The 24,930-nt window shown below is 31.5% G+C and overlaps 1 protein-coding gene across 5 annotated transcripts in view; it reads right to left on the minus strand.

Annotated features, from left to right (window-relative positions):
- Positions 1-19,193, minus strand: part of LOC140443928 (uncharacterized) — a 34,673-nt gene extending 15,480 nt beyond the window's left edge. For 2 of the 5 annotated variants that reach the window (XM_072535444.1, XM_072535440.1), the window contains exons 1-6: positions 19,006-19,193; positions 12,476-12,868; positions 9,247-9,437; positions 7,719-7,943; positions 3,708-3,872; positions 2,706-2,850 (exon numbers count right to left, since the gene is read on the minus strand). In XM_072535444.1, coding sequence (XP_072391545.1) covers positions 2,706-2,850; positions 3,708-3,872; positions 7,719-7,943; positions 9,247-9,437; positions 12,476-12,853 — 1,104 coding nt within the window. In that variant the 5' untranslated portion in view covers positions 12,854-12,868; positions 19,006-19,193. Of the gene's footprint in view, positions 1-2,705; positions 2,851-3,707; positions 3,873-7,718; positions 7,944-9,246; positions 9,438-12,475; positions 12,880-18,546; positions 18,754-19,005 lie in introns of those variants that run through there. The other 3 variants (XM_072535443.1, XM_072535441.1, XM_072535442.1) reach the window with 3 other exon arrangements.
- Positions 19,194-24,930: the final 5,737 nt, after the last annotated feature.

The raw sequence follows: 24,930 nt of genomic DNA on the forward strand, positions 1-24,930 counted from the left end.
AAATTATAATTTGATTCACACTTTGATGTAGCTGGTAGAGGGCGCCACATATGCTACATATGTGGTATAAATTTGCACTTTTTGCTCTTCAAGTTACCTGTAATTGTGATAAAAAATATTAAAGATTTTAACAAAAAAAGGTATACCTGTTAATAGCTTCAAAACTCAACAGTTTTCGAGATAATCGCATTTTACAAATCAGCTGCATAATTCTGATTTAACGCAATTACTCCAGGCAACGAAGAAAAAATAGACAAAAACATCAATACCTACTTCTGAATTTTGGTATAAAATACATATATATATATATATATATATAAGGTTCTTGAACTCCTAAGTGGAGCATAGAGCTTCAGTGAAAACGCGCCATCGGGTTCTATTTTGCGCTAAGGCCTTCACCTCATTCCAAGACTTTCCTTGGCCTCTTATCTCGTCCATGATGGATCTTCTCCAAGTTTGTACTGGGCGACCTCTTTTTCTTTTCCTTTGGGGATTCCACTCTAGGGCAGTCTTTGCGATACTGCAACTATTTTTTCGGAGTGTGTGACCGACCCAACCCCACTTTCTGGACTTAATTTCATTTTGTACCCTCTTTTGTTCGGTCAGGTGTAGCAGATCGTCGTTTCTGATGGTGTTAGGCCAGAATATACGAACAATTCTTCGTAGACATTTGTTAACAAAGACCTGCAGTTTGTCTGTGAGGGTGTTTGTCACTTTCCAGGTTTCACATCCGTAGAGTAGAACAGACATTTGATCGGAATATTCGGATCTTTGTCCTTGTAGTATACTCGCCAGATCTCCAAACAGGGTTGAGCGTGCTGAAAGCTTGTTCCTTGCATTTATTCTCATGGACTTGGTTTTACTAATATTGATTTTCAAACCTATTTTATTGGCTTCAGTGGAAAGTGTTTCCAATTGGTAAGCCAGATCTTGGAACCTTTGACCTAATAGACAGATATCGTCCGCGTATTCTAGATCGCTTAGGCGTGTGGTTAACGTCCATTGTATCCCTCTTGTCCATTGTATAAAATACATATAACTAAAGTTAATAGTTAACGAAATATTAAATCAAATAAATATATCAACAGGATAATTAATAATAGGATATGACAAAATAACAGAATAATTGGATTTTACACCAAACATTTTACGTTTTATATTAAATTAGTCATAATCAACACATTTTATTTACAAACCAAATTAGGAAATAGTTAAACTAAATAACACAACTTTTTGTTAAAGTAAGTGTTCGATAAGTCCACCATTTTCTTTAATTCATTTGCCAATATTCCACAAAAGATCGTCTCATATTAAATAGCATCATTGGTTCAAAATAAACTGCTGCAGTATTTATTTATTTTCATAGTTTGTTGCAAATGTTTATGGGATTCTTAAAAAACATGTTGATTTAATGCGCCCCATACACCAAAATCAACCGGATTAAATTTTGGGCTACGTGGTGGCTATAATATGTAATGGATGAATATATTCTTTTGGATACATATCCAAATCTTATGGTATATTATGGAACTACATCTTATTTGTCGCAAATGTTGATTTATGTATTAAACTGTGATTTATCTCTTTTTATTGGTTACTTGTATACACACGAAATAACGTATCGATGACATTACTTATTTATTTGATTACGTTACAGCTTACGAGTAACTATAATTACATCTCGAACAGATGGACTATTATGATTTACTAACGAACTAATATTATGATGAACTGAATTGCCTGTGAGTTTACTATATTTATAGCAATATCGATTATTAGGCCAACGATGATGTTATTGTAAAAATGCTGTGTCTTTAACGTTATATTTGTAGCAAAAGTATTATGAAACAAGACACATATGTGTTATTCAATACCTCTGCTCTAGCTTCTAATTGTCCTATTAAAAATGGGTAAACAATTTACTTAATTAATAATAAGTATTCTCTTGAGATTTTTTATGTATAAAATAATTATATTAATATCTATAATATCTAATATAACATTGTTTCCAAAAAAGTTTCAACGTTCAGTTGTATTTAAATATGTTCTCACTGTCCTCTCTCTAATATGTGTTGGTGTACCATCTTGCATAAATCACATATTTTGAGTTCTCGGCATTTTACAATAAAGAAAAGGCAATACAACGCCAGTATAGAAACTTAAGCGATAGAAAAAGGGAATTGTAAATATAATGACGGCCAACGTCTGAATACGGACACGGCACCTAAAGAAGAAGATAAAAACTTTTCTCCAATAAGAGATTTAGCAGTCATAACAAAGCATTTTGTGATATTACATTATCATCTTTGAATTGTTTTAATAAGAATAAACTATTAATTATGCTTATCCACAGGTATTCAGTGCTTTACCGCACAAATATCACAACTAAGAATTATTATGCAGCTGATTTATAAATTCGATTATCTCGAAAACGGTTGAATTTTGAAGTTATTGACCAATATTGGTATGAACGATTTTGGTAAGACTCCGCCTAGATATATAATAACCAACGCACAAAATAAACAAGACATGAATATTCTAAATAGGCGGAAGATATCTTCAAACCGGATTGCTAATGTTAACGAGAATGCGCAGAAGCCAAAACCGGACCAAGTCGAAGAAACTGTTAATACCGAAAAAAATTCTGTAAGGTGAATAATTAGCCGCAAAGATATACACACATAAATTAAATTACTTCTACTTACGGTATAAACTTCACAACACTTTCTTGCTGCACAAACTGTTACCGGTTGGCTTAAGGTAGTACTTTCCAAAGCAATAACTGGTACATAAAGCTTGTTTTTCATTTCTTCTAAAGAAGCATTAGCATTTTGTAATATTTCGTTGTGTCTATAAAGTGTAAAATTGAAGTTATTAAATTATCTATAATTAATTATTTATTATTCAAAATACCATCAACATTTTTCACATACTAACACTTCGAAAGGCACATCTAAAAATCACAAATTCACCTAATAGAAATACCAGTTGTCACCGAACCAGGAACAGCAAATGTACCGGTAGAACCATATGCAGCATCAGGTGATAACCTATCTCATACGATATAATAATATATCCATGAAGAGGATTAATTTTAGATTAACTTAAAACGGCTTACACACGTTCTGACCGTGCCATGCGACACGACTGAACCCGCCGACCATCCTTGTTGGGGTGAGCTCTACACACGTACCGACCATGCTATCCACGTTCCGAACATTACTAAGGTTACACCTCTAAGAATCTCAGTTTACTTTTCAAAATTGCCAACATTGCATCTGGGAAAACGTTTAAAGATTTCCAGAAGAGAATTGTATGCTTTTCATTCCTCCCATCTCGCTTTCAATATGGACCACACTGAACATCTCACAAACATCAGAAAGTTTTGTAGTAGCTTTCCAGTAATTTTTCAATCATGGTTTTCTAATCCGCCAAAAACAAAATAATTACGAATAATAAGGAAAGATGAAGTAAATGTCGATAGCGATTAAACTGTATACTCAATATTAATCAAGCCATTTAGAGCGATTCTAGGAATATTTATATTCCAGTATGCATCAACAACTTACCCATATAAATCACCATCATTTTTGTACTCTTCTCGTCGAGTCAAAAGGATAAAAAAAATTTTTTTGTTTAGTAAATAGTAGGTTAAAAACTATTACTCTATGCATCTGATAAAAGCTAAATAATTGATATTTACCTACCTTTCTAAAACACTCATGTTGTGATGTATTAACTGCGTTATCTCTGCCAGAGGTTGTGACAGTTGAGTGATCATTCTTCTTGCTTCGTTGATAGCGTTTGTACTTTTTACATAGTGAGGCCTTAGTGGCTTATTTTTGCTATCTCCAGTTATATATTTAATTAATCTAAAACATAAAAAATCATAAGAGATGGCAACTAATTACATGATCGCTGAAAACAACACTGAAGAGACTTTGTCAAAGAAAAAACCGAGAAAATCACGTGTGCAGTTACAAAAACCTTAAAATATTACTCCCCATTCGCTGGGGAGTAAATTTAAAACTACTCTAAATTGCCAAACAAAGAAAAAAAATTTTAAATTCACAAGCACACAACTATACTCAGATTCATGAGCTTCATAACCAATATAGAGAACAGATCCACAGAACAGATCCACAGAACAGATGACTGGATACAAATTGATGAAAATAAAATTATTGAAGAGCAAAGTTCTGTTAAACATTATGACAAAGTATGGTTTCTAAAAGATACAGTGGATACACACGAAACAGATATGCTGTTTAATAACTGTAACTAAAAATACAAGTGTGTACACAAGATGTGTAAATAAATTTCAAGTCTATGTTTATAATTAGGAAGTTGCCGCAAACGAAATGTTTTGTCTACCCTAGACAATCGCTGAAAAATAAAATTACACAGATCCCAGGCGGGAGTTTTTGTTGAGGAAATGATGATCGATGTGTAAAAGAATGGCCTAGTCACAATATATTGCTTAATATAGAATTCTTAAGGATTCAACTGTGGCCTAGCCTTTGGCTAGTCTTCATCTGGCATCTCGCCACTCAAGTGATGCTTGGTGCTTGGTTGTCTTAGTACTTCGGTCCTTCTACGATGCATGGGTGCAGAGTGCACCGTTGCCTGATATGCTTGTGAAGGATAGCGAAAGATTCGCAATTTAATCATCTCAAAAAAAAAACACCGCTTGGCAATGTAGTTGTTGGCAGTTTTTAATTATGAAAAATCTGTTATGGTGTTCATCAATTTGGTCCTACTTTGGTCCAGAACCAGTTCTGGGATACAGTTCATCCACTTCTTCCTTATTGAAAAAACCCGCACATGTTGCTGTCAAAAGAGTATAATAAGAAGGAATCCCAAAGTTCACACTTTATTTTATTCTGGTATTTCTGCTTAAGAAAATTACAAACAATTGCAACAGCTGAAATTTTCTTAATGTGCTGTTTTTTTAATATTCAGTGGTCAGTGAAGTGCTTAAGGGATATATAACATTGTAACACGGTTGGACAAATTCGAATGTAATTATAATTTCAAATTGTTACTAATGCCATGTGTCCGTTTCTTCTCGATCGATGATGATAAATAAAATGTTGAAGTAGTGGAGTAAAATATAGTTTTATTGACAGCTACTGAATTACACTATAGTTGTTGTTGAGGTAAAAATCTATAATAGACTGCATGCCAAACTAGTCCCGAACCTATATTTATAATCTCACTAAAATGCTATGATCAATCAAATAAGTGTATTGCCCTCTGCATAGAACAAAAACCTTTGACTTTTGAAAGCTGTCAAATATAACTTGAACCAAGGAAATGATTGCAAGCATTTCCTCAATATCTATTAAGCAATCTATAGTTTGCAGGAAGTTGAACAAACTGTAATTAAGCTACTAATAGATATGTTTCACAATTATACGCGGTGAAACTATAAAAATTCAGGAAATTAAGATTAATGTGAGATTACAAGTTAACGGACTAGTTTGTGATTGAACAAGGGGTATTTTTTTTTTGTATGTCTTCTAATGTTAAAATAAAAGCGCTTAATTAATCTACAGATCGTTACGATAAATGTGACTCCTACCCTAAGCTGTAAACACGGGCCCCCTCTTATACCTGCGATTGGAACTTTTCAGATGAGGATCGAATAATATCGTTGGCGTTTCGACCGAAGGTCAAAGAAGCGGGCAAAAATTTATAGATAAACAAATCAGGTATAAAACGGACGATTTGAGATTTAAAAGGACAGTCAAAACAAGTGTCGATTAAGAAATTGTTCGCGCGGCTATTTAAATTGCAACCGGTGTGAATTTTTAAATAAATTATATAAGTTTAAATAAATTAATATTTAAGTGCTTCTATGTAGATTAAATAAATAAATGTATGTAAATAAACTCATAAAGTGTTGTCAAGTGTAGAACATTTTATAATAAATACATCTAATAAATTAGATTTACAAAAACAGTTCAATATGAACAAGGTAAATTATTTTTCCATTATTTTAAAATAACATTTATTATGAAAAGCTTTGTGAAAAATAATATTTCACTAGGTTAATGAGAGATATAAAATTTAAGTGTTTTAAGAGTATTAATTTGTGTTTGTAACTTATTATGTCCAGTTAAATTTATGTTACTGGTAGTAATAAATAACGCTGGTTATTAACAAATTTGTATTGTTTAAATTACCTTATAATCTTCCTTTCTTTTGGAAAAAAATTGTTACAGGAAAGTAGAACTGTCAAATAAGGTAAGTGTGATATATTTCTCGTTTTTTTTACTCTGTATGTATATTGGTTTCAAAGAGAAGTTTAGCCTATTTGTTATTTTTTTGTATCTTTCTTAAACCAATCTATACTCGATATGTAAAATATCGAGTTTCTTTTGTCCCTCGAAAAAAGAAGCCTTTTATTTTTTCTGTTCATTTAGTAATAAATTCTGTCTACTTCCTTTTCAGTTGGTACCTTTTAATTTTCAATCCTTTTTGATCTCAATATTCCCCATGCTGGATTTACAGACCCACCATGTCCCTAAGCCATGATGTCCTTCAAAACATATGAGTGCCGGTTTGGAAAGGGAACATACTTGGACCTCGAATTCTTTTTTTCTCTTTTAGTTGCAAGTCTAAACGTCCCCTTGGTCAATTTTTATGTTACCCAAAGTTATACACATATTCTGGGCATCCACACCTTCCCATCCAGGTCCATTTATTGTTACAATATTTAATTTTTTCATATGCTTACTCTCGGTCCCCTTTTATGCACGCGTTTTTCGTCGTCTGTCGAGTGGCGACAAAACGCAGCGTTTTATAAAGAAATTGTGCCCTTTTATGCATCAACGTTTTTGAGTAGCTCGATGCTGGTCGTGGTTTAAATCCGGTCGCCTGGAATTAGAGTACGCGTCGTCATAGGCGTTTTATAAGTATGTTGAATAAAATTGTTGCTTTTATGCAACGCGTTATTGTCGCTGATACTTTGATGGAAACTTATTTTGCTAGTCTGCAGACGTGTATCGATGTGCGAAGACATGTGTTGTTGTCATGGAACACTTTGATGGTGAAATATTTTTCGACGAAATTGGAAAACGACCATATTTTAGGTTTGATCATCAGATGATAACAAAAACGAGTGTCTTAATTCTTCATGTAGTGTATATGCGCCTGAGGATTCTTGCAATGTTTATTGGGTGAACAATTATATATTCGTATACCAAGTAAATAATACATGGATCCATTGTTTATCAACACCACAACTTATTGCACGGTACGGTGGTCAGCGATCTATTTAACAAATTTTATCTGAAAGCGACAGGCGGCAAAAAACACTGAATAAAAGTTCCATTTTGTGTTATCTACAAAAAGCGCGTTTTTTGTCGCCATACGACAGGCGACAAAAAACGCGTGCATAAAAGCGGCGCCATTTGACAGTTTTTCTCAGCTTACTAAACTTTTGGATACATATTCTGCCTTTTTGTTTTCATAGATCAGAAGCTAACTTTGCTGCGGTACCAATTAACCTTTTTTAAAGTGTAAATACACACAATAGCCTTTTTATATTTTTTTCCTGCTTTTTGACGTCCTAATTCCATGTCTTGTCTAAATAAAAATTTATGCCATACTAGTTTTATTAATAAAAGAAAAGTTCTATAAGTAAAAAGGTTCATAGTTTCTTCTACAGTTAAACTAGTTCGATTTTTTATACCTGCTTTAAAAATACTTACCTCCAACTCTGTTGTGCAGATTTTTCCCAGCTCTCTTTATTTCTTTGTTTAATATTCGAGTCAAAACGAATACCTTGCTGAACGGCTGTGAGATATTTAAACGGTTCGTTATCAAAATAAAAAATATTTCTCTTCATACTAATTTTAGCATAAGGAGGACGGCTGGCAATTTCGTTTATTGCTTTTTCCAATATTTTAATGGATTCTCCAGCTCCATAATCCGATCTGTTAAAATAAAAAAGGTTTATTTTCTATATTAAGAATTATATATCTTAAAAACTTAAACTAACTTTCAATATAAGTAATATGTGATAAAATAAACATAGTTTAGGAAATTATAATCAATACAGACATTACAAATGATAGTCATACACAGTAAAAAAACTTTATTTGAAATTTCAGTTTCTATGTCTTCAAGTTCTTGCCAAAACATAGAAACAAAAAAATATTAATATTTGTAATAAGGTCAAATTCTGGAATATAGAATAGTAACCTCATTTAATCACCAAGTACAATAAACCAGCATATGTATGTTTTATAGACCTGACAAAGGCTTTCGATGGCATCCAAGTCGAAGACGTCTTACACCTACTGTATAAAAGAAACATACCAATCAATATTATACAAACCATCGAAAATAAATGGAAAACTAACACAGTGTATACCGGTACAAAGCGGAATCAGACAGGGTGACTCGTTAAGCCCACTTCTCTTTAATATAACGGACGAAGTAATACAAGCAATACGTAAAGGTCATGGTTACAGAATGGGGAACAAAGAAATCAAAATATTATGTTATGCATTAATCGCCGAGACAGAAGACGAGCTCCAAAGATTAACACACATCTCCAATACAACTGCCAAGAAATACAGTATGATAATATGAGCAGAAAAAACCAAATGTATGACAATATCTAAAACCCACTACGATGTAAAATCGAAATTGATGGGAAAATAATAAAGCAGAAAGCAAGGTTTAGATATCTGGGAATAGATGTAACTAGTTACAGAGATGTTGAAGAAGAAGGTACTGGGGTATCGAAGGAGACAGAAAACACCGAGGTTGACCTTGTATTCGCTGGACCGACGGTGTTGTAGGAGATTTAAAGAATTTGAAAAAAGAAGATAGACAACAGGAACCCACGATTGAGTTGCTTGGAGACATATATTTTATCCGAGCCAGGCTCATCACAGTAGAGTAAGTAAGTTGCAGTTTTGGCTGCACTAATTTCCGGATGGATCTCGCAAAGCTGAAAGATCGATTTTTTAAAAATTGTTATTTAGATTAAATAGCAAAACATTTTTTGATAGAAGAGAAGAGTATTTTTGATACCTGAAGTGCTCGTGAGTTTGTTTATAAATCTTCTGAATATTTTGGAAAAATAGTTTTTATAATTTCTCAGAAATAAAATTAATTTCCATCGGGTTTGATGAAAATCCAAGTGAAATTGTTCCTGTTTTGTGATCAATGATAAAACATAGTTTATTCTAATACTTATTTAAAAAAAAAACAGCTAAATATACTTACCCTCTCGTATGTGTAAAACAAAAAATGATGTTATCGCAAGCAGTCTTATCCAAGCGTGAAAAAATTTGATTCATACAATACTGGAAAAAGACTGTGTATCTAGCTTCGTTAGGTTTTAAAAGAAAACAAATAGCATGAAGTTCATGTAAGTTGGCAATATATCTTAAGATATTTTCGGCATTTATATCATCCTAAAAAAGATACAATATTTTCATGATGCAATGACATGGTTTGTAGACCTTAAAAAGGTCTTTTCCTAAGTTAGTATAGTTAGTATAGTAGTAAGATCTTTTAAAGTCTAATAAACAAATAAATGAAATTAGTCATCCAAAATCATGCTGGTAACTGCACAAATGTGCCCGGAATCACGTGCCGATCAGACAAAGGTTGCTGCAAGAAACAATACCGGGATAATCAATGACATGAAAGAAAAAATGTTTGTTGTTGGTCATTTAGCCCTTTAGAAATAGAATATTATATTTCTACTTAAATTAAAATATAATGCTTGTAGATTGAAATCCATCTTTGGTGAGGTTAGAGTGAAAGACTGATAAGCCGTGACCAGAAAGACTTAATTAGAGAAAACCGTCGAATTTAAATCAAAACAATTTCAGAAAATATTGGTATAAGTATAAGATCTTCCATTGTGTAAAGGATTGTAATGGTGTAATGGCAATATCATGGCAACATCTCACGGAATACACGAATAATTAATGGCGATGAATCTTCATGTAAATATTTTGAACCATCTAGTTGTAACGAAATTATTTTGCCTACCATAGGGTAAGATTATGGGGTATAAATAGGGGACAGAAACTATGGGGGCGAAGATAGGGCAAGCAAAACAATCGTTACGTATGCGAACGACACTCAGTTGGTTGTTGGAGAGCTGGGGTCGTGGATAAGTTGAAATAAATGGGTCGGATTGGGGTATCTACACAATAAATGAAATAAAGGGGTCCTTATGGACACTTGGCAAATAGGGACAACAAGAAAAAGAACTTCTAGCTATTTGAAAGGAAAGGACGCCGCTTCGAAGAATCCTAAACTTGCCGGATTTAGGAAAAATATCCCTAAAATAAAAACACATAAAAGGGTTAGGAGATTATTCTAAAATAAAGCAAACAAAGTAGTTCAGAGAAATGGAATAAACATTTATTTCTGTCTCAAACAAACAGTTATCAAACATATAAGTGGCATAAAAATATATTATATAAATAGTTGCCAAATACAGAATAAAAAAAACTTACATGTGTCCGTTTACAAACTCTGTTTACAAATAGATTGGAGATACTACAAAACTTACAAATGTTATCGCACAGAGATTAACCTTTTTTTAAACAAACAAAACAAATGAATATCGAAAAGAACAAAGCTGGCTGTCATATGTTAACATTATATTAAAAAAAAAAACAATTAAAATGACAGTTGTTAAACCATAACATTTACAATTTATTATTTATTACAAATCCTTTTAATTTTTAATGAAAGCAAATATTAATAATTATCAAAAAAATTGTCCGTCTTTACTTTAAAAATTAAAATGTTAATTGTTACCTGGATTCACAGTTTAGCACTTAACTTTCAAAAAAAACTTGTTAACATCTATGGGACTGGAGCTGCAAAGGACATAACTCTCAACTTGAATAAAAATAAACCATTTCCATACGTAGGCAGGAACGATTGGAATAGAAACTTGATGGAGGAAATCAAGCTGTCGACGGGGACATTATATATAAACATTTTCCAAATTTCATCAGTGCCGGTATACTGCACAAATCTTATGGGTGGTTACTCTGATCTAAACTGCCACATTGCATAGAGTATCATCACCTTAACCGGTCTTAAGATATTACCAAAAAAAATTGAATCGACTCGCGATTCAAAATCTCTTCTGTCTGCTTTGCTTGGGGCTTAAATGTCGACTCCTCGATGCCTTACATTTTACAAATTTCAACGCAAAATAAATTTCCCTTTACGTCTTACAGCTAGTTTTTGCCTACAAACTTAAAACAAACAATCTACCCTTTTTTGACCTCGTTCTTAGCAACGAACCGACAAAAAACTTCTTGAGTATTTACTTTTAAATTGGTTAACTGGAAATTTTTTACCTCACAATACATGCAGAGAATAGGGGAATATTAATGTAAACAAAGACAAAAAAATATTCTCAGTTAAATACGTCTTAGGAAAACCGTATACCTGACTTGCAATATTATATTAGGGGACTCAAAACAACTTTTAAATATTCCAGTTTGTTGGGTTTTAACGACAAAAGATAAAAACAGCTGAATACCAAAACTTGATATTTAGAATCTCAACTTAAAATGCCATAATATATTGATCGTTTTAAAATTCATTTGCAAACAGAAAAACGAAAATATTCCACCAAATTTAAAACGCTACATAGTAAGCTGTCATGCATACAATGAAAGCACGCACATTTTTCGCCACCAAAGTTTAAAGCTTAATCTTCTACAGGCACGACCATGTTAACATTTTTTTTCCACTAAAGGCACACTCACTCATAGAGTTTACAGAAATTATAACGCAAATCTGTCATGAAATCTTGAACAAACTCCATAAATAAATATGACGAAAACGTCCAGATAAGCTCTCACGAGGTATCATTATGTTACACGACAATGCTCGGTCTCATAATATCAAACTAGTGAAAGAAAATCCAGAACGAAAGAAATGGTGGATATTAGAGCATCTACCATATATAGTCCCGATTTATCGCCTTGCGATTTTCACATCTTTGTGAAACTGAAAAAAGCATTAAAAGATAGTCTAAACTATACCTAATGCTACTTAGATACTATGAGTTATTATTCTTTACTATGAATATGATAATGATAATAATATATTGAAAATAGGATGAAACCTATTAGCATAAAATATTAGCAAGCTATTTTTTTTCTATTCGCTGTCTCACTTTTGTAAATGAAAAACTAATTTAAATCAAATTATCTTTTTGAGACGAAATTTAAAGATAACAGTTTACAAATAAAAGTAAAAACTGTGGAACTCATAAATAAAGTAATTAAGTTATCAAAAGAGTAATGATCACACTTTTCCAAGTAATATTTTTATCCATTGTTTTGTCATTGGTAATATGACATAGACTATTTAAGTAAATGATAATATACTTTGGTAATCGCCTTTTGATATCTTACGCAAAAATAAAAATTAATGATTAATTGATATTTAAAAACCTAGTAATTACCTGATCTATTCCTCTGTTATCAATCATTCCTGGAGTATCAATGAGACGTATTTTTATTGTCCCATCCCAAATAGGAAAAACATAAGTTTTCACGTCCTGGGTAGCAGATTCCCCAGGTTGTATAAATTCGTTTTTATCTGGCTTTCCTGCAGTAACATCATGTAATTCCCCCTCTTTATCAATCACAATGAACTGGCCAGGAATGAGTACCATTGGTGGATTTTTTTTCGCTTCCTTAAGATCGGTAAAAGTAAGATAGTTGGCAAATGCATTGATTAGAGTTGATTTGCCCACTCCTGATGCTCCTAATAAGAGTATGTTGATATCAGAGTTAAAGTTTAAAGTTTTCATCTTATCTTCTATATTGGACTCTGCCATATTGAAGGACTATATCTAAAAAAAGGCTGTAGGGTTTTATCTATTTTAATTTTTCATTTTATTATTATTAAATGTAATCTCACAAATATTAGTTTAATAAATATATATATATATATATATATACATATATATATATATATATATATATATATATATATATATATATATATATATATATAATTCCCACGGAATCTCGAGATTCTAGACTTTGACTTGTTTTGGTTTATTCGCTATACTACTATCGCTTATTAGGTGAAATAAATAAAATTATCAGAAACAATAAGATCGAAGATAAGTTAAGATTTTTAGTTATCAGCTCTACTGGATAACTTTATGTCGATAGAATAGATACTTATATAGAAGAAATCCCTATAAACTTCTTTGTCTGATAATCTTGGAATGTTTGATTTTTAATATCAGCCACCACAGATAGAAATCTCGTATTTCACTGATTTCCATATCGACAGCTGATCTAAATAACATTATAACTACTTACAATGTTTTTCAACTATGGATTAAATAACATTTATAAAGGATAACCTTTATTTTGGTCCAATAACTTTAAACCTATCTTATGTAAATATAAAGTTATTTAACAAAACAACCTCATTATAAGTGCAAATATTAAATGATTTGGTGGAAAAAACGCTGTAACCAATGTTACAATATTCTTATAACCAGACTCTTCTAATCATGAAGATGACATACACAGTGCATAAAATACTTAAGATACAGCGGAAACTTCTACATGCACCAAAGGTAGAAATTGCTCATTAAATACGTCTGTTAAGAAAAAACAATATCCAAAGAAGAAAAATCTGGGAAGGGAGAGACAAAGTGGGGAAGGGAGAGACAAAGTGAGCCAAGTGTTTGGAAAATGATATCTCTGGCCAAGAATATACTAGTAAAACTGGAAAATTAACGAAAATGAGAGATTTGTTTCCTAGATGTGATGATAAATGAAACAGAAAATATAAATCGAAACTATCTGAATAGGATAGATTCAATTTATTTAATAATTTTTGGGAAATGACTGATCATGATAAACAGAGCAAATATTTATGTAGATTGTTCTCAGACAAGAGAAAAAGGTTGCAAAGTTAAAAGAGTCTAGAAGAAACTGGACATATGAATATAATTTGTAGTTAGCAGAACATCGAAGTTTGTAAAAAAATCGATAGTCAGGAAGGTGGAGGATTTATACCTGGAGATATGTGGTGTCGATATTATTTTAATTTTATTTATTATTCAGATTTAAACTATACAGTTCTCACTCCATCTAAGAGGAAAATTCACTCATCCCAGGTATCGTTATATTATTGAGAGTAGTACAGCTTTCACAGATCGTTCTGAGTCAAAGCCTTGTCTCTGGCAACTCTTCTCCATGCTCTAACTACAATAGATTTTAAATCGTCTTTATAGTAGACAAGGCGAAAAACTAGGAAGAATATTCTTATTAAGATTTTTTTGCATGATCACTTTCCTGAGATACCCCAAAATAAAGTTAGGTCGCCTTTTTTCGGCTCGGATAATTGTTTTTTGGATCTTTATGAACAAAAAAGATCTTTTGCAAGTGTTCTCTAAAGTTGATCGTTTTCGAGTTATGTATAAAATAATTTAAAACTTAAAAAAAACACAAAATGACGATTTTCAAGATTCAAAAACACGAGTAAAGATTATTATTTTTGAAATCATTAAGTCCCTAATTTAAATTAAAGCCTTCTTCTATCAGCTCCCGATAAAAAATCTGGGCCTTTTTATTTTAAAACATTGGTTTTTAATTATTAATGAAGCGCGTATGGCAGGGCGGGCGCTCATTTATACAATGAGAATTCAAACGCTATAATGTCATTATAGATCTTGTTTCTCTCTCTTATACACGCCGCATCCTACGCGCCCGTCCTGTTATCCAAGATTTACATTAACAGTCAACAAACATTTTTTTAAAATGAAATAAGCCCAAAATACTTATCGGGAACTGATAGAAAAAGATTTGAACTTGAATTTAGGTACTTGGTGAATTCAAAAATAATAGTTTTGACGTGTGTTTTTGACCTTGAAAATCGTAATTTTGCACTTTTTTCAGTTTTCAATTGTTTATAACTCGAAAACAATTAAGTTTACAGCAAAATTACGGGAGACCTATTTTCTTCAGAATGATGCAGAAAATTTTAAAAAAGTTTGACCTTGCCGAAAAAATAATTGTTAACATTTGTTTTAAAAAAATTTGAACATGTTTTCGCCTGGGCGACCTCTTAAACCTTATTTTATCTCATAAAAGTGATTATGCAAAAAAAATCTCAAGGGAATATTTTTCCGAACGAACCTGAGCTTTACGCCTTGTGTATAGAGATGTTTACTAAGACCCAAATATTTTATGTTCTCTAGGTAGAGACATGGTACAATGAATACACATTGTGTATTCATTGTACCATGGGTAGAGAGAACTATAGGTATTATTTGGCTACTTTCCATTATCCCTTGTCTACTTATTTGTATCTATCTAACGATCTCTGTACTTGACGATCTTTTCGTTGGATTTAACACGCAGATTATGTATTGTATTCTTTCTGTTAAAATACATAAATACACATATATTTCTGTATATATCTAAGATAATTAATTGACCAACAAACTTGTTTTTAAATTGTTAACATTTTACTTCTGTGTCAGTAATACAGTAAAACCTCGATATAACGGACCTCTATTTAACAGGCTTCGGATATAACGGACAAAAAATCCGATTAAATGTAAAAAAAAATAAAAACGTACTGTTAATATTATACACGCTCAACTCGTCCCATACCACTGTATTTTACAAAGAATTTCAATAAAATTTAGCATAAGAGGACACATTTCTAATATAAAGCATTTGTAAGAGAAACATAATATTTTATCATAAACATAATAATATAATGTATCTACACACATGAGATATAAATTTCCACATTTGTAGGCAAGAGACAGAAAGTGAGAACATTACATATTATTAGGGGATTCCCTGATATATTAATGCGTAGGTTTCAAGTGTTTACCACGCTGGTCGGGTATTCACACAACTCTACAGTAGTAGTTGAGTAGTTTGACTTGTTTTGACGTGACAACGTCTTAAATTAGTTTGTGGCTCGGAGTCATTCATGAAAAAGTGTAACGCCCGCTCACGTCTGTTACAGTGAGTCACCGAACGAGAGAGAGGCCCGCCGGACCGGCGAATGCCTTGCGTCTCTCTCCCACTCAAACATGATCGGTCCGCTGCGCGCGCAGCACTAGAGAATTAGGCGCGTTGAATCGGTGCGTGCGAGATCGTCCTATCCTCAACAAAATCACTCAAATAGAAATTAGTTAAGTTTAAGTTTACATGTACAATGTTTTAGTAAACAAAATATATTTCTATAGTTAAAATTTGTGCAATTCTTATTTTCATTCAATTCCTTGTTCCTATTGTGCAATTTAATAATATTCATATCAATAAATATTCTACCGAGAAAAAGACGTTGTCACGTAAAATCTTCGCCCGTAAAACCGACTTTACAGGCAACCGATTTTTTTGTTTATTCGTTGTGAATGAAGACATTTAGTGTACACCAGTAAATAAGTTAAAATTTTTGCAATCCTAACCTTTAAATATGGACAAACGGAAAAGAATCAATCTAACAATCAATCAAAAACTAGAGATTATACAAAAGTTGGAGTCTAGAATGTCAATATGACATAAAAAACAAACTGTTTTGGATATAAAAAACAAAAGCAAAATATGATGTATGAGAGAAAAGCAATCTCAGAAAACGAATGAAATTGGCTCGTGAAACTTCACTGGAAGAAGCAATCTTAAAAATGTACGGGTACGGCCAACAACGTTCTAGTGGGGTCTCGGTCCGAACAGTTGAATTGAAATCTGCTGCGATTAAATTAGCAAATTATATGGACATACCATTCTTAGCAAGTGATGGATGGCTCTGGCGCTTTCGCAAAAGGCACGGAATCATGAATAGAAGAATTTACGACGAAGCTTTAAGTGCGCCAAAAGAAGAAATAGAACCTTTTAGTTAGACAAAAATTAGTAGAACATATAGGTAAAGAATGCTATAAGAATGCTGATGAAACTGGTTTGTTATGGTGTCCTTTGCCTGAAAGCACACAAGCCTCCAAATATGAAAAATGGAATCCTGGAAGAAAAATCAGCAAGGACAGGATCTCGGCACTGCTTTGTGCTAATGCCGATGGATCGCATAGATTGACTTCTGTAATGTTTGGCAAATCAAAAAAACCTAGAGTTTTAAAAGATATAATGCGTCATCTGCCCGTTTCATATTACAGCTCTAAGAAGATATGGTTCACCTCGGATATTTTCAAAAATTGGTTTTTCAAATAATTTGTACCTTCAGTGAGAAAATTTCAAGAGAAGAAATTAGCAGGAGGAGGTGAAAAAGCAAACATTAAAAAATGGTTGGGAGAATTTGTTTAATGGCAAAGATGCAGACATAGATTTAGAATGGTTGGAAACTTCGGATTTCTGTAGGATAATACATAATGTCGGAGAAGATGTAGCTGAAAAAGATGTTTTACAATGGCTAAAAGTAGATGAAGATGACCCTGGGTATAGCATATAACATCATGACATCATGACTGAAAGTGAAATAGCAGATAAAGTTATGAACCTAAAAACTGAGGATGGAAGTAAAGAGCGAAGGAGACGATAAAACAACACTGCCAAAAATGAAGTTATCAGAGGTAAGATAGCATCTCGACGAACTAATAACATTTATTGATTAATCAGATAACGAAGTTCAAGTGTGTTCTACGCATTTTTGTAATTTTAGAGAGTTGATAAAAAACAGGAAATATTCGAAAGTGCAAACGAAACTTGATTCCTTTTTCAAAACAGAATTACCGACAGCAAGCACGTCGATATCAACAGCAATGTCACTTCACGACGAATGTCTAATATTTTAACCACTTTAAAATCGAAATAAATCAAAACCCCCTGTATCTAGATATAGTAAATCCTTACAGAGAATGTACAGCATATTGTTAAGCACAATTTAAATATATCGTCAAATATATGGTGTGTCCCATAAGAAAAAATTAAAAATTTGATGTCCCACTGTTTTTTTTTTGCAGCACTCTGTATAATTCACATTATTTTAAATTGTAGTGTTAATGATCCTATTTATGTTTGTATAAAGAAAAAAATATGAATACCACTTTGAATATTAAGTGGTTTTAAGTATTAAGGGCCACTCTGTATATAATCTAAGCAACAAAGCAACATTATATTGATAAGTACACGTATGCTGTATGTATGCTGCAGTTAGAAAAGGTGTGATGAAAATATATCACAGAAGATAAATAATTCTAGGCAATATTATAAATAATATGAAATAAAAAAGCAATATATTAAAATCAGAAATAGTAGGTACATTTTAAATACGTATGTATACGCACAAAGAAACATTTTTATAATAGTGTAGGATTTAGGGTTACCTACTAGAAAAATTCAGTAGGTGAAATTGACCCTAGTAAAAATATATTATTTAGAATAGTATTAACTCATTAGACATAAATTACTTAAAGATTTATTGTGGTACTATTATTTTTTAAGTGAATCTAATTCGAGTTAAAAATAAAAATGGTAAACATAAATCATTTTAGTACGCTACTGATAAATAAAAATTGTTTGACAAAAAACTTACTGTTTGTTGATACCAACGAATGTTTGTATACTCACGTAGATGAAGTCGTGCATAAATTATAAATATTGGAGGTAAAAACTAGATACGACTAGAAAAAAAACTTTTAACTAGACAGTTAATTACACAACTTAGTACACAATGGATTTTACAGGCGCCATTATGACTTTTCTCTTATATATAAAAATAGCAACAGCAACAGGAACTAATACATATGACATTTGTCAAATACTGATAAAATATTGTATCCCCATAAAGATAGGAGGTCGAGTCGATCAAAATATTTATCATAAAATATATCTTATCTTACATGCATAAACTAAACTATTGTTTTAAGTCGTCAGAACATTTTTTATTGTAGTTACTAGGGCACTAGGCTGGAGGTCACGCCTATGTACTCGTAACACCTGCATAATACCTACATTAACATTATACTTGAAATTAAAAAGTCACTATACTTACTTGAAATCAAAATAAGAAATATATTATTGGTTCAGCTTGTCTTCTACAGTTCGTAATTTGATAAAACACTATAATCAATGATAATATAGTTACACAGAGTTTTCACACACTTAAAATATTTCTAAGTAACCTTGATCAACTTTTCCAGTTCCTCCAACTACAAACTGTAATCACAAAATGTCAATCCGTTTCATACGAATCAGTATATATACTTATGATTAGGGGAATCACTCAATAACGTTGAGTAAATTTTATTGAAATATCACATTGGATTCATAATTTGTGCTAATTTAAAATAATCTTCATAAATATTATTATATTAAGAGTACGTGGATATTAAATTTGAGTGTTATTTGTATTACGCTATTGCGTGCATTATTATGGAATAATCGATTATGCAGCAATTAAGCTTGAGACTAATGTTTAAAAAAATGTGTTAGACGGACAATAATTAATCTACCAATACAAGGAAATAGAAACATAAATATTGTTTTACAGGTTTTGATCTTATTATTGCTAAATAATATATTAATAGATATATTATCAAAAGAAGTTAATAACGTCGATCGATGTTAGCGAATGATTCTAGTTTCTCGATTAAAATTGAACTAAATGGAATATTGACATATATGTTTAGAAGATAAGTTGAATTATCTAATGTCTAGTTGGCATTATTTAATTCTTTTACAAGCATATTTATAATAATTTAAATACTGGATAATTATGTAGTAACCAAATAGAAATCTAGAGCGTTAAATAAATTTTGATATAACTGAAATTTTTAATATATAGGCAACACATAATACGAACTGAAACTCTCAATATTGTGCCAATGTAAAGTTGCTTCCATCTATCTATCGTCCGTCGGCAAACTAAAGCAAATACCACCTTTAGTCCAGACAAATTAAGATATTTGTTTAAATAAGTATATAATAAAAAATTAAGATGTTTTAACCAAATAATGCTTCAAATATAATGAGCAGAATAATTTTGATAAATAATAATTTTGAATTCGGTTCCGCTAATGAACTTGTTTTTTTTTGTCCTTAAAAGTAGAAAAAAGTTTAATTTCTCTTGCATAATACTTATCTTCCAATAATTTGAATTGTACTAATATGTATTTACTTTTAGTTCTAAAATGACTAATTTACAATGAATAATGCGATTGTTAAAATATCGGCAACTGCTTATCTCTAATTAAAGGGACTGGAATTACAAATTCTTCGTTTATCATCTGTGCAACGACGAGGTTATTTATTAATGTGCATTGTTTTAATTTTAAAATGTGTTGAAATTTCGTTGTTTTGTGTTGGTCGTTATAATTGTAGTATTTTTTGATGTTTGTTATTTGAAACTGTCTATCTACGTATAAAGAAAATGTTCAGACCCTGGGAAAAATCACCTATAGTTTGTTTTTTGTCCATAGGAGCAAGAGAACTTAAGTAATAGTAGAGAAAGTGTAATAGTCGACAATCATTTAACTGAGAGACATGATATGACACGTATGATACCGCTAGCGGGGGTTGGACTGATGATTCACTTAAGTGCGAGATAAAAGGCGTACCTCACAATAAAGGTTCTCGAATGATTATTGTGCACTGTGGATAACTGTGTAGTGTAGATTATCATCAAAATATGAGTTCGAATATATTCGAAGAGTGGCTTAAGAATGCATTACTCCCTAACCCAGGAGGATGATAATTATGGACAATACCAACTAGCACTATTCAAAACAGGAACTAGAAGATTTGCTCTCAGATAATGATTTGTATTTTGAAGAGAATAAAAAACAATTACTTGAAGTGCTTCGTACTAAAAATTATGACAAACAATATATACTGGAGACGATTACAACAGAACATGAACATACTGTTTCGCCACCGTATTTTTGCATTTTCAATCTCATAGAACTTATTTCTGGACAAGTAAAAATAAAACGAATTCGGAGGAAAAATATTTTTCCAAAATTTGACGTGTAAGTGATTGATTTCATTTAATATGAACTATCAGAGATTACAAGTGCCGACAAAAAAGCAGTAAACCAAGTAGTTAATGTAGAAAATGAATACAGAAGATTAGATTTTTAACATTGGACAATTTATTATTGATCTGTTGTATGGTGGGGATCATGAGATCTCCTCTGCAGAAGAAATAATTTAGACAAGGTACGAATGTGGTGACTATTTGAGTTAAAACCATTCAGATTTTCATTATAAATTGTTAACTTTTGTTTAAAACCATATTATTTAGTCCAGTCGTCAGAAAGTTGACTCCTAAAAATCATACGAACAAGCTGAATTTTGCAGAAAATATTATTTTTGGGACCCCAAAAATGATGCAAAAAAGTTTACCACTTTTACCTCCGGGCTTTGCCCTAAACCCCCACCCCTCGTAGGAGGCTAAAAACGCAAAAAAATCGATTTACCAACAATCTGTATGTATCAAAAAATGTTTCACATAAAAAATATAGCTGAGATAATTTTAAACAAAATGTTTATAAGCACTTTTTGTGTAGAATGAAACGTTCTCTTAGAACCGTTAAATAAATAAACGTGGCGCTATACGATTCTCGTAAGATGAATAAAATTGATCACTTTCATTGACCAATCTTAGTAAAATTTCAATTTTTAGAAATCAATCTTTAAAATCTATGACATGAAATTTCAATTTTGAGTTGTGGCAACAAATATGAGGCATTTGAAATATGAATAATAAACGCAGAATTTAATGTTTTATATTTCAAACGATCACATGTCATGGAAAATGCATTCACGAAGACGGTTTTGAGTGTAGTTTATAGCAGAAGTTTCGTTCTTTTGAAAAACGTATTAGTGTAATTGAAAAAAAAAAGTTTTAAATGTTTCAGATCGTTTGGTATGTGGAAGTTTAAATCTAGCGTTTTTTAAGCATATTTTTGAATGCCTCACATTTATTACCAAAACTCAAAATTAAAATTTCATGCTATAGGTTTTAAAGGTTAGGCTCTAGTAATCGAAACTTCATAGTGGCCAGTCAATGAAAGGGATAGATTATATTGATCTCATGAGAATCATAAAAAATGGCAAAAATTGCGGCACGTTTATTTATTTAACACTTTTATAAAATCTGAGTTTATTTGCGACAAAATACAAGAATTTCATACGAAAGCTGAACTCTTTACCTTTAAAACGCATCTTGAGTTTTTTCGATAGGACACTTAAATCAAAAGATATCGAATTTTTACCGTTGAGCTGATACAAATTTTATTGAACATTGATTTCGCGCAGCGTAACTCACATTCAAAATCGACGGTCGCTTCAAGCGTTATTTGTGAGAGAACGGTTCAATCTACACAAAAAGTGCTAATAAACATGTTTATTTAAAATTATCTCAGCTACATTTTTTATTTAAAACATTTTTTTCTACGGCGTACAGATTCTTGGTAAATCGATTTTTTTGCGCCCCCCCCGGGCAAAAATTTCTCGGCAAAATTCAGCTTGTTCTTATGATTTTTAGAGGTTCAGTGGCATTTTCGTCTCTGTCGACTGGAGTATATTTTCTTAAATCTAAAATACTTTTCGGCAGTTTTATTTATGTGACGTCATCGTTAAACGTTAAAGAAAATGCCGATGGATCACCAAGTATTTTTTCCGACGGGGTGGCAGATTGATAATTTTTTGTCATTTCACTTTTAACCGTTTAAAAAACAAAAATATAACGTTTTGTTTTTTTTTTCAAAATCAGATTTCTCTGCTCTTTGACTATAACATATTACACTTGTTATTTTATGATTTAATACATACATCAATAAATTTGTGTCGGCGAAACAACCAATATCGTGATAAGTCGCTGGACGGCGGCTACTCGAATTTCCGCCGCTTCTTTCGATGGGCGATAAAAGTATGGAGGTAACTATAATCTAATGAAACAAGGATATCGCGATACAGCCATCAAGTTAGTAGAGCCGTACAGCACAGTCAACACAGCATATCAAAAAGATACCCATTAATCGATGTGTAAACATAGCAAACGATAGCAAACAATCAAGGCGTTGTTTATGTTCATTTAACCGTGAGGTACAAGGTCCATGGGTACAAGTCATTCATATAATATAATAATAATTTTTTTTATTTAAAAAGAAAACCCGTATCAACCACTAGGAGTTTTTAACAGGGAGAACAAATAGTTTTGTTATGTGATACAAGAAATATGTAGTTAGATTTTTTAAACAAATCAGTTTTTAAGATAAAGGGGTAGTTTTGTTTACAGCATTCTATCCGTCTAGAGCACTTTTTAGGGTGTCGGCTATATTGTTTTTTATCTTTCATTAGTGAGTGGCACTTGTTCCATCATTACAGTGATGAAAATCCATCAAAAAAACTTGATTGATTTTAGATCAGTCAGTAGGACAGGTAGAAACTGTTCTAGACCCAGTGTCAAAATGAATATTTTTACTTTCAATTCTTTTTCTTTTCTAACGAGAAGCAGCAGATGATTGTGACATTGCAGTTGTTCTAATGCGGTTATTGAACTTAAGGAGCCAGAGATTATTGGATATTTATCTTTGTTTCAGTCTTGAATTAACGATAACGCTGTTAGAATGACCATCAACTCAGCTCGTTTCCAGATGATTTTGTTTGTAGATAAATATTGGTTTTGCTTTTGACATTATAATCAATTAATTGACATGTATTATAATCATTAAAAAATTCATTATATATATTTCATCACAACCTTGGTTCATTTCTTTTGTTGCTCCTAGTTCTACTGTGTATTAAGATAGTATTACGGATTTTCTAATATTGAGGATTTTGCAGCTAAATTTATACAACGGTAAGTATTTCTAAGTATTTCTGGAACCAATTACAAACAAAAATAATAAAAAATTATATTAAACAATTAGGTAACAGTATTCCCCTATATATTGCAAAATAAAATGACTAAACATTGTGAGTAAATCACAGAGTGGAGTTGAGTGAATCACTCAGTTGATTTAAGTAAATCACACGTTGGGCTTGAGTAAATCCCGTGGTAAACCAAAGAAAGCCAATTTATAAATAGTGATGAAGATTATACAGTGATGTTAAAAAGCAAGTATTGGCAATATTTATATTTTAAATTGCTCCTCTTATCTAATATTTCGTATTTTTATAGAAGTTATTTTTATATGAATAGGTATAAAGAAATTTCGATTGCTCAATAATACATAGGAGCTAAACACTATTAAAGCTACAATAATTGATTTCAATCTAAACTTTTGATTATTGTAATATACATACATACTGTTTTGATAACAGATAACATACTTATCAGAATACATTAATAGTATCTAAAATAAACAGTTTTAATACCCACTAGTATAGATACTAATATTCGTAATGTTCTAATTATACATACATCAATTATTATATATAAATACATTATTGAAAAAAAAAATTTTTATTTGGCTAATTTACAGTTTACATCGCAAATGATGTGTCAAATGTAGGCAACTTACACTTATCAGAATAGTTGCAGGTTGCAGAGTTGCCTAAGATTCAATATTTTCTTAAAATATAAATAATTATCATCGAGTTTAGATTCCAACTCGATTATAATTATGTTTATGTATCCTCGATATGTCATTGAACCATGGAACACAATGAATACAACAAGGGAACCAGTAAACATGACTCTTGTGATATGCATAAAAAGAGTTTGAGTATTTCTATGATACAGAAGATGTTAACAGATTCAAATTTAACTCCTAAAGGAGCCTGTGATAATATTTTAAATTTGGCGAGAAGATGAGCTTTGTCCCAATTGCAAATAAATCATATTCTTTGCCTGGTAGTAAGAATTCGTCATATACAAGTAATCATTCTGAAAATTATGCTATCATCTGAAAGACCATATTCAGTAGAAGAAGTTAAAAGATTTGAGTACTTAGGAAATGTCTTCACAAGA

This window comes from Diabrotica undecimpunctata, chromosome 6 (assembly GCF_040954645.1).
Source record: "Diabrotica undecimpunctata isolate CICGRU chromosome 6, icDiaUnde3, whole genome shotgun sequence".
Taxonomy (NCBI): Eukaryota; Metazoa; Arthropoda; class Insecta; order Coleoptera; family Chrysomelidae; genus Diabrotica; species Diabrotica undecimpunctata.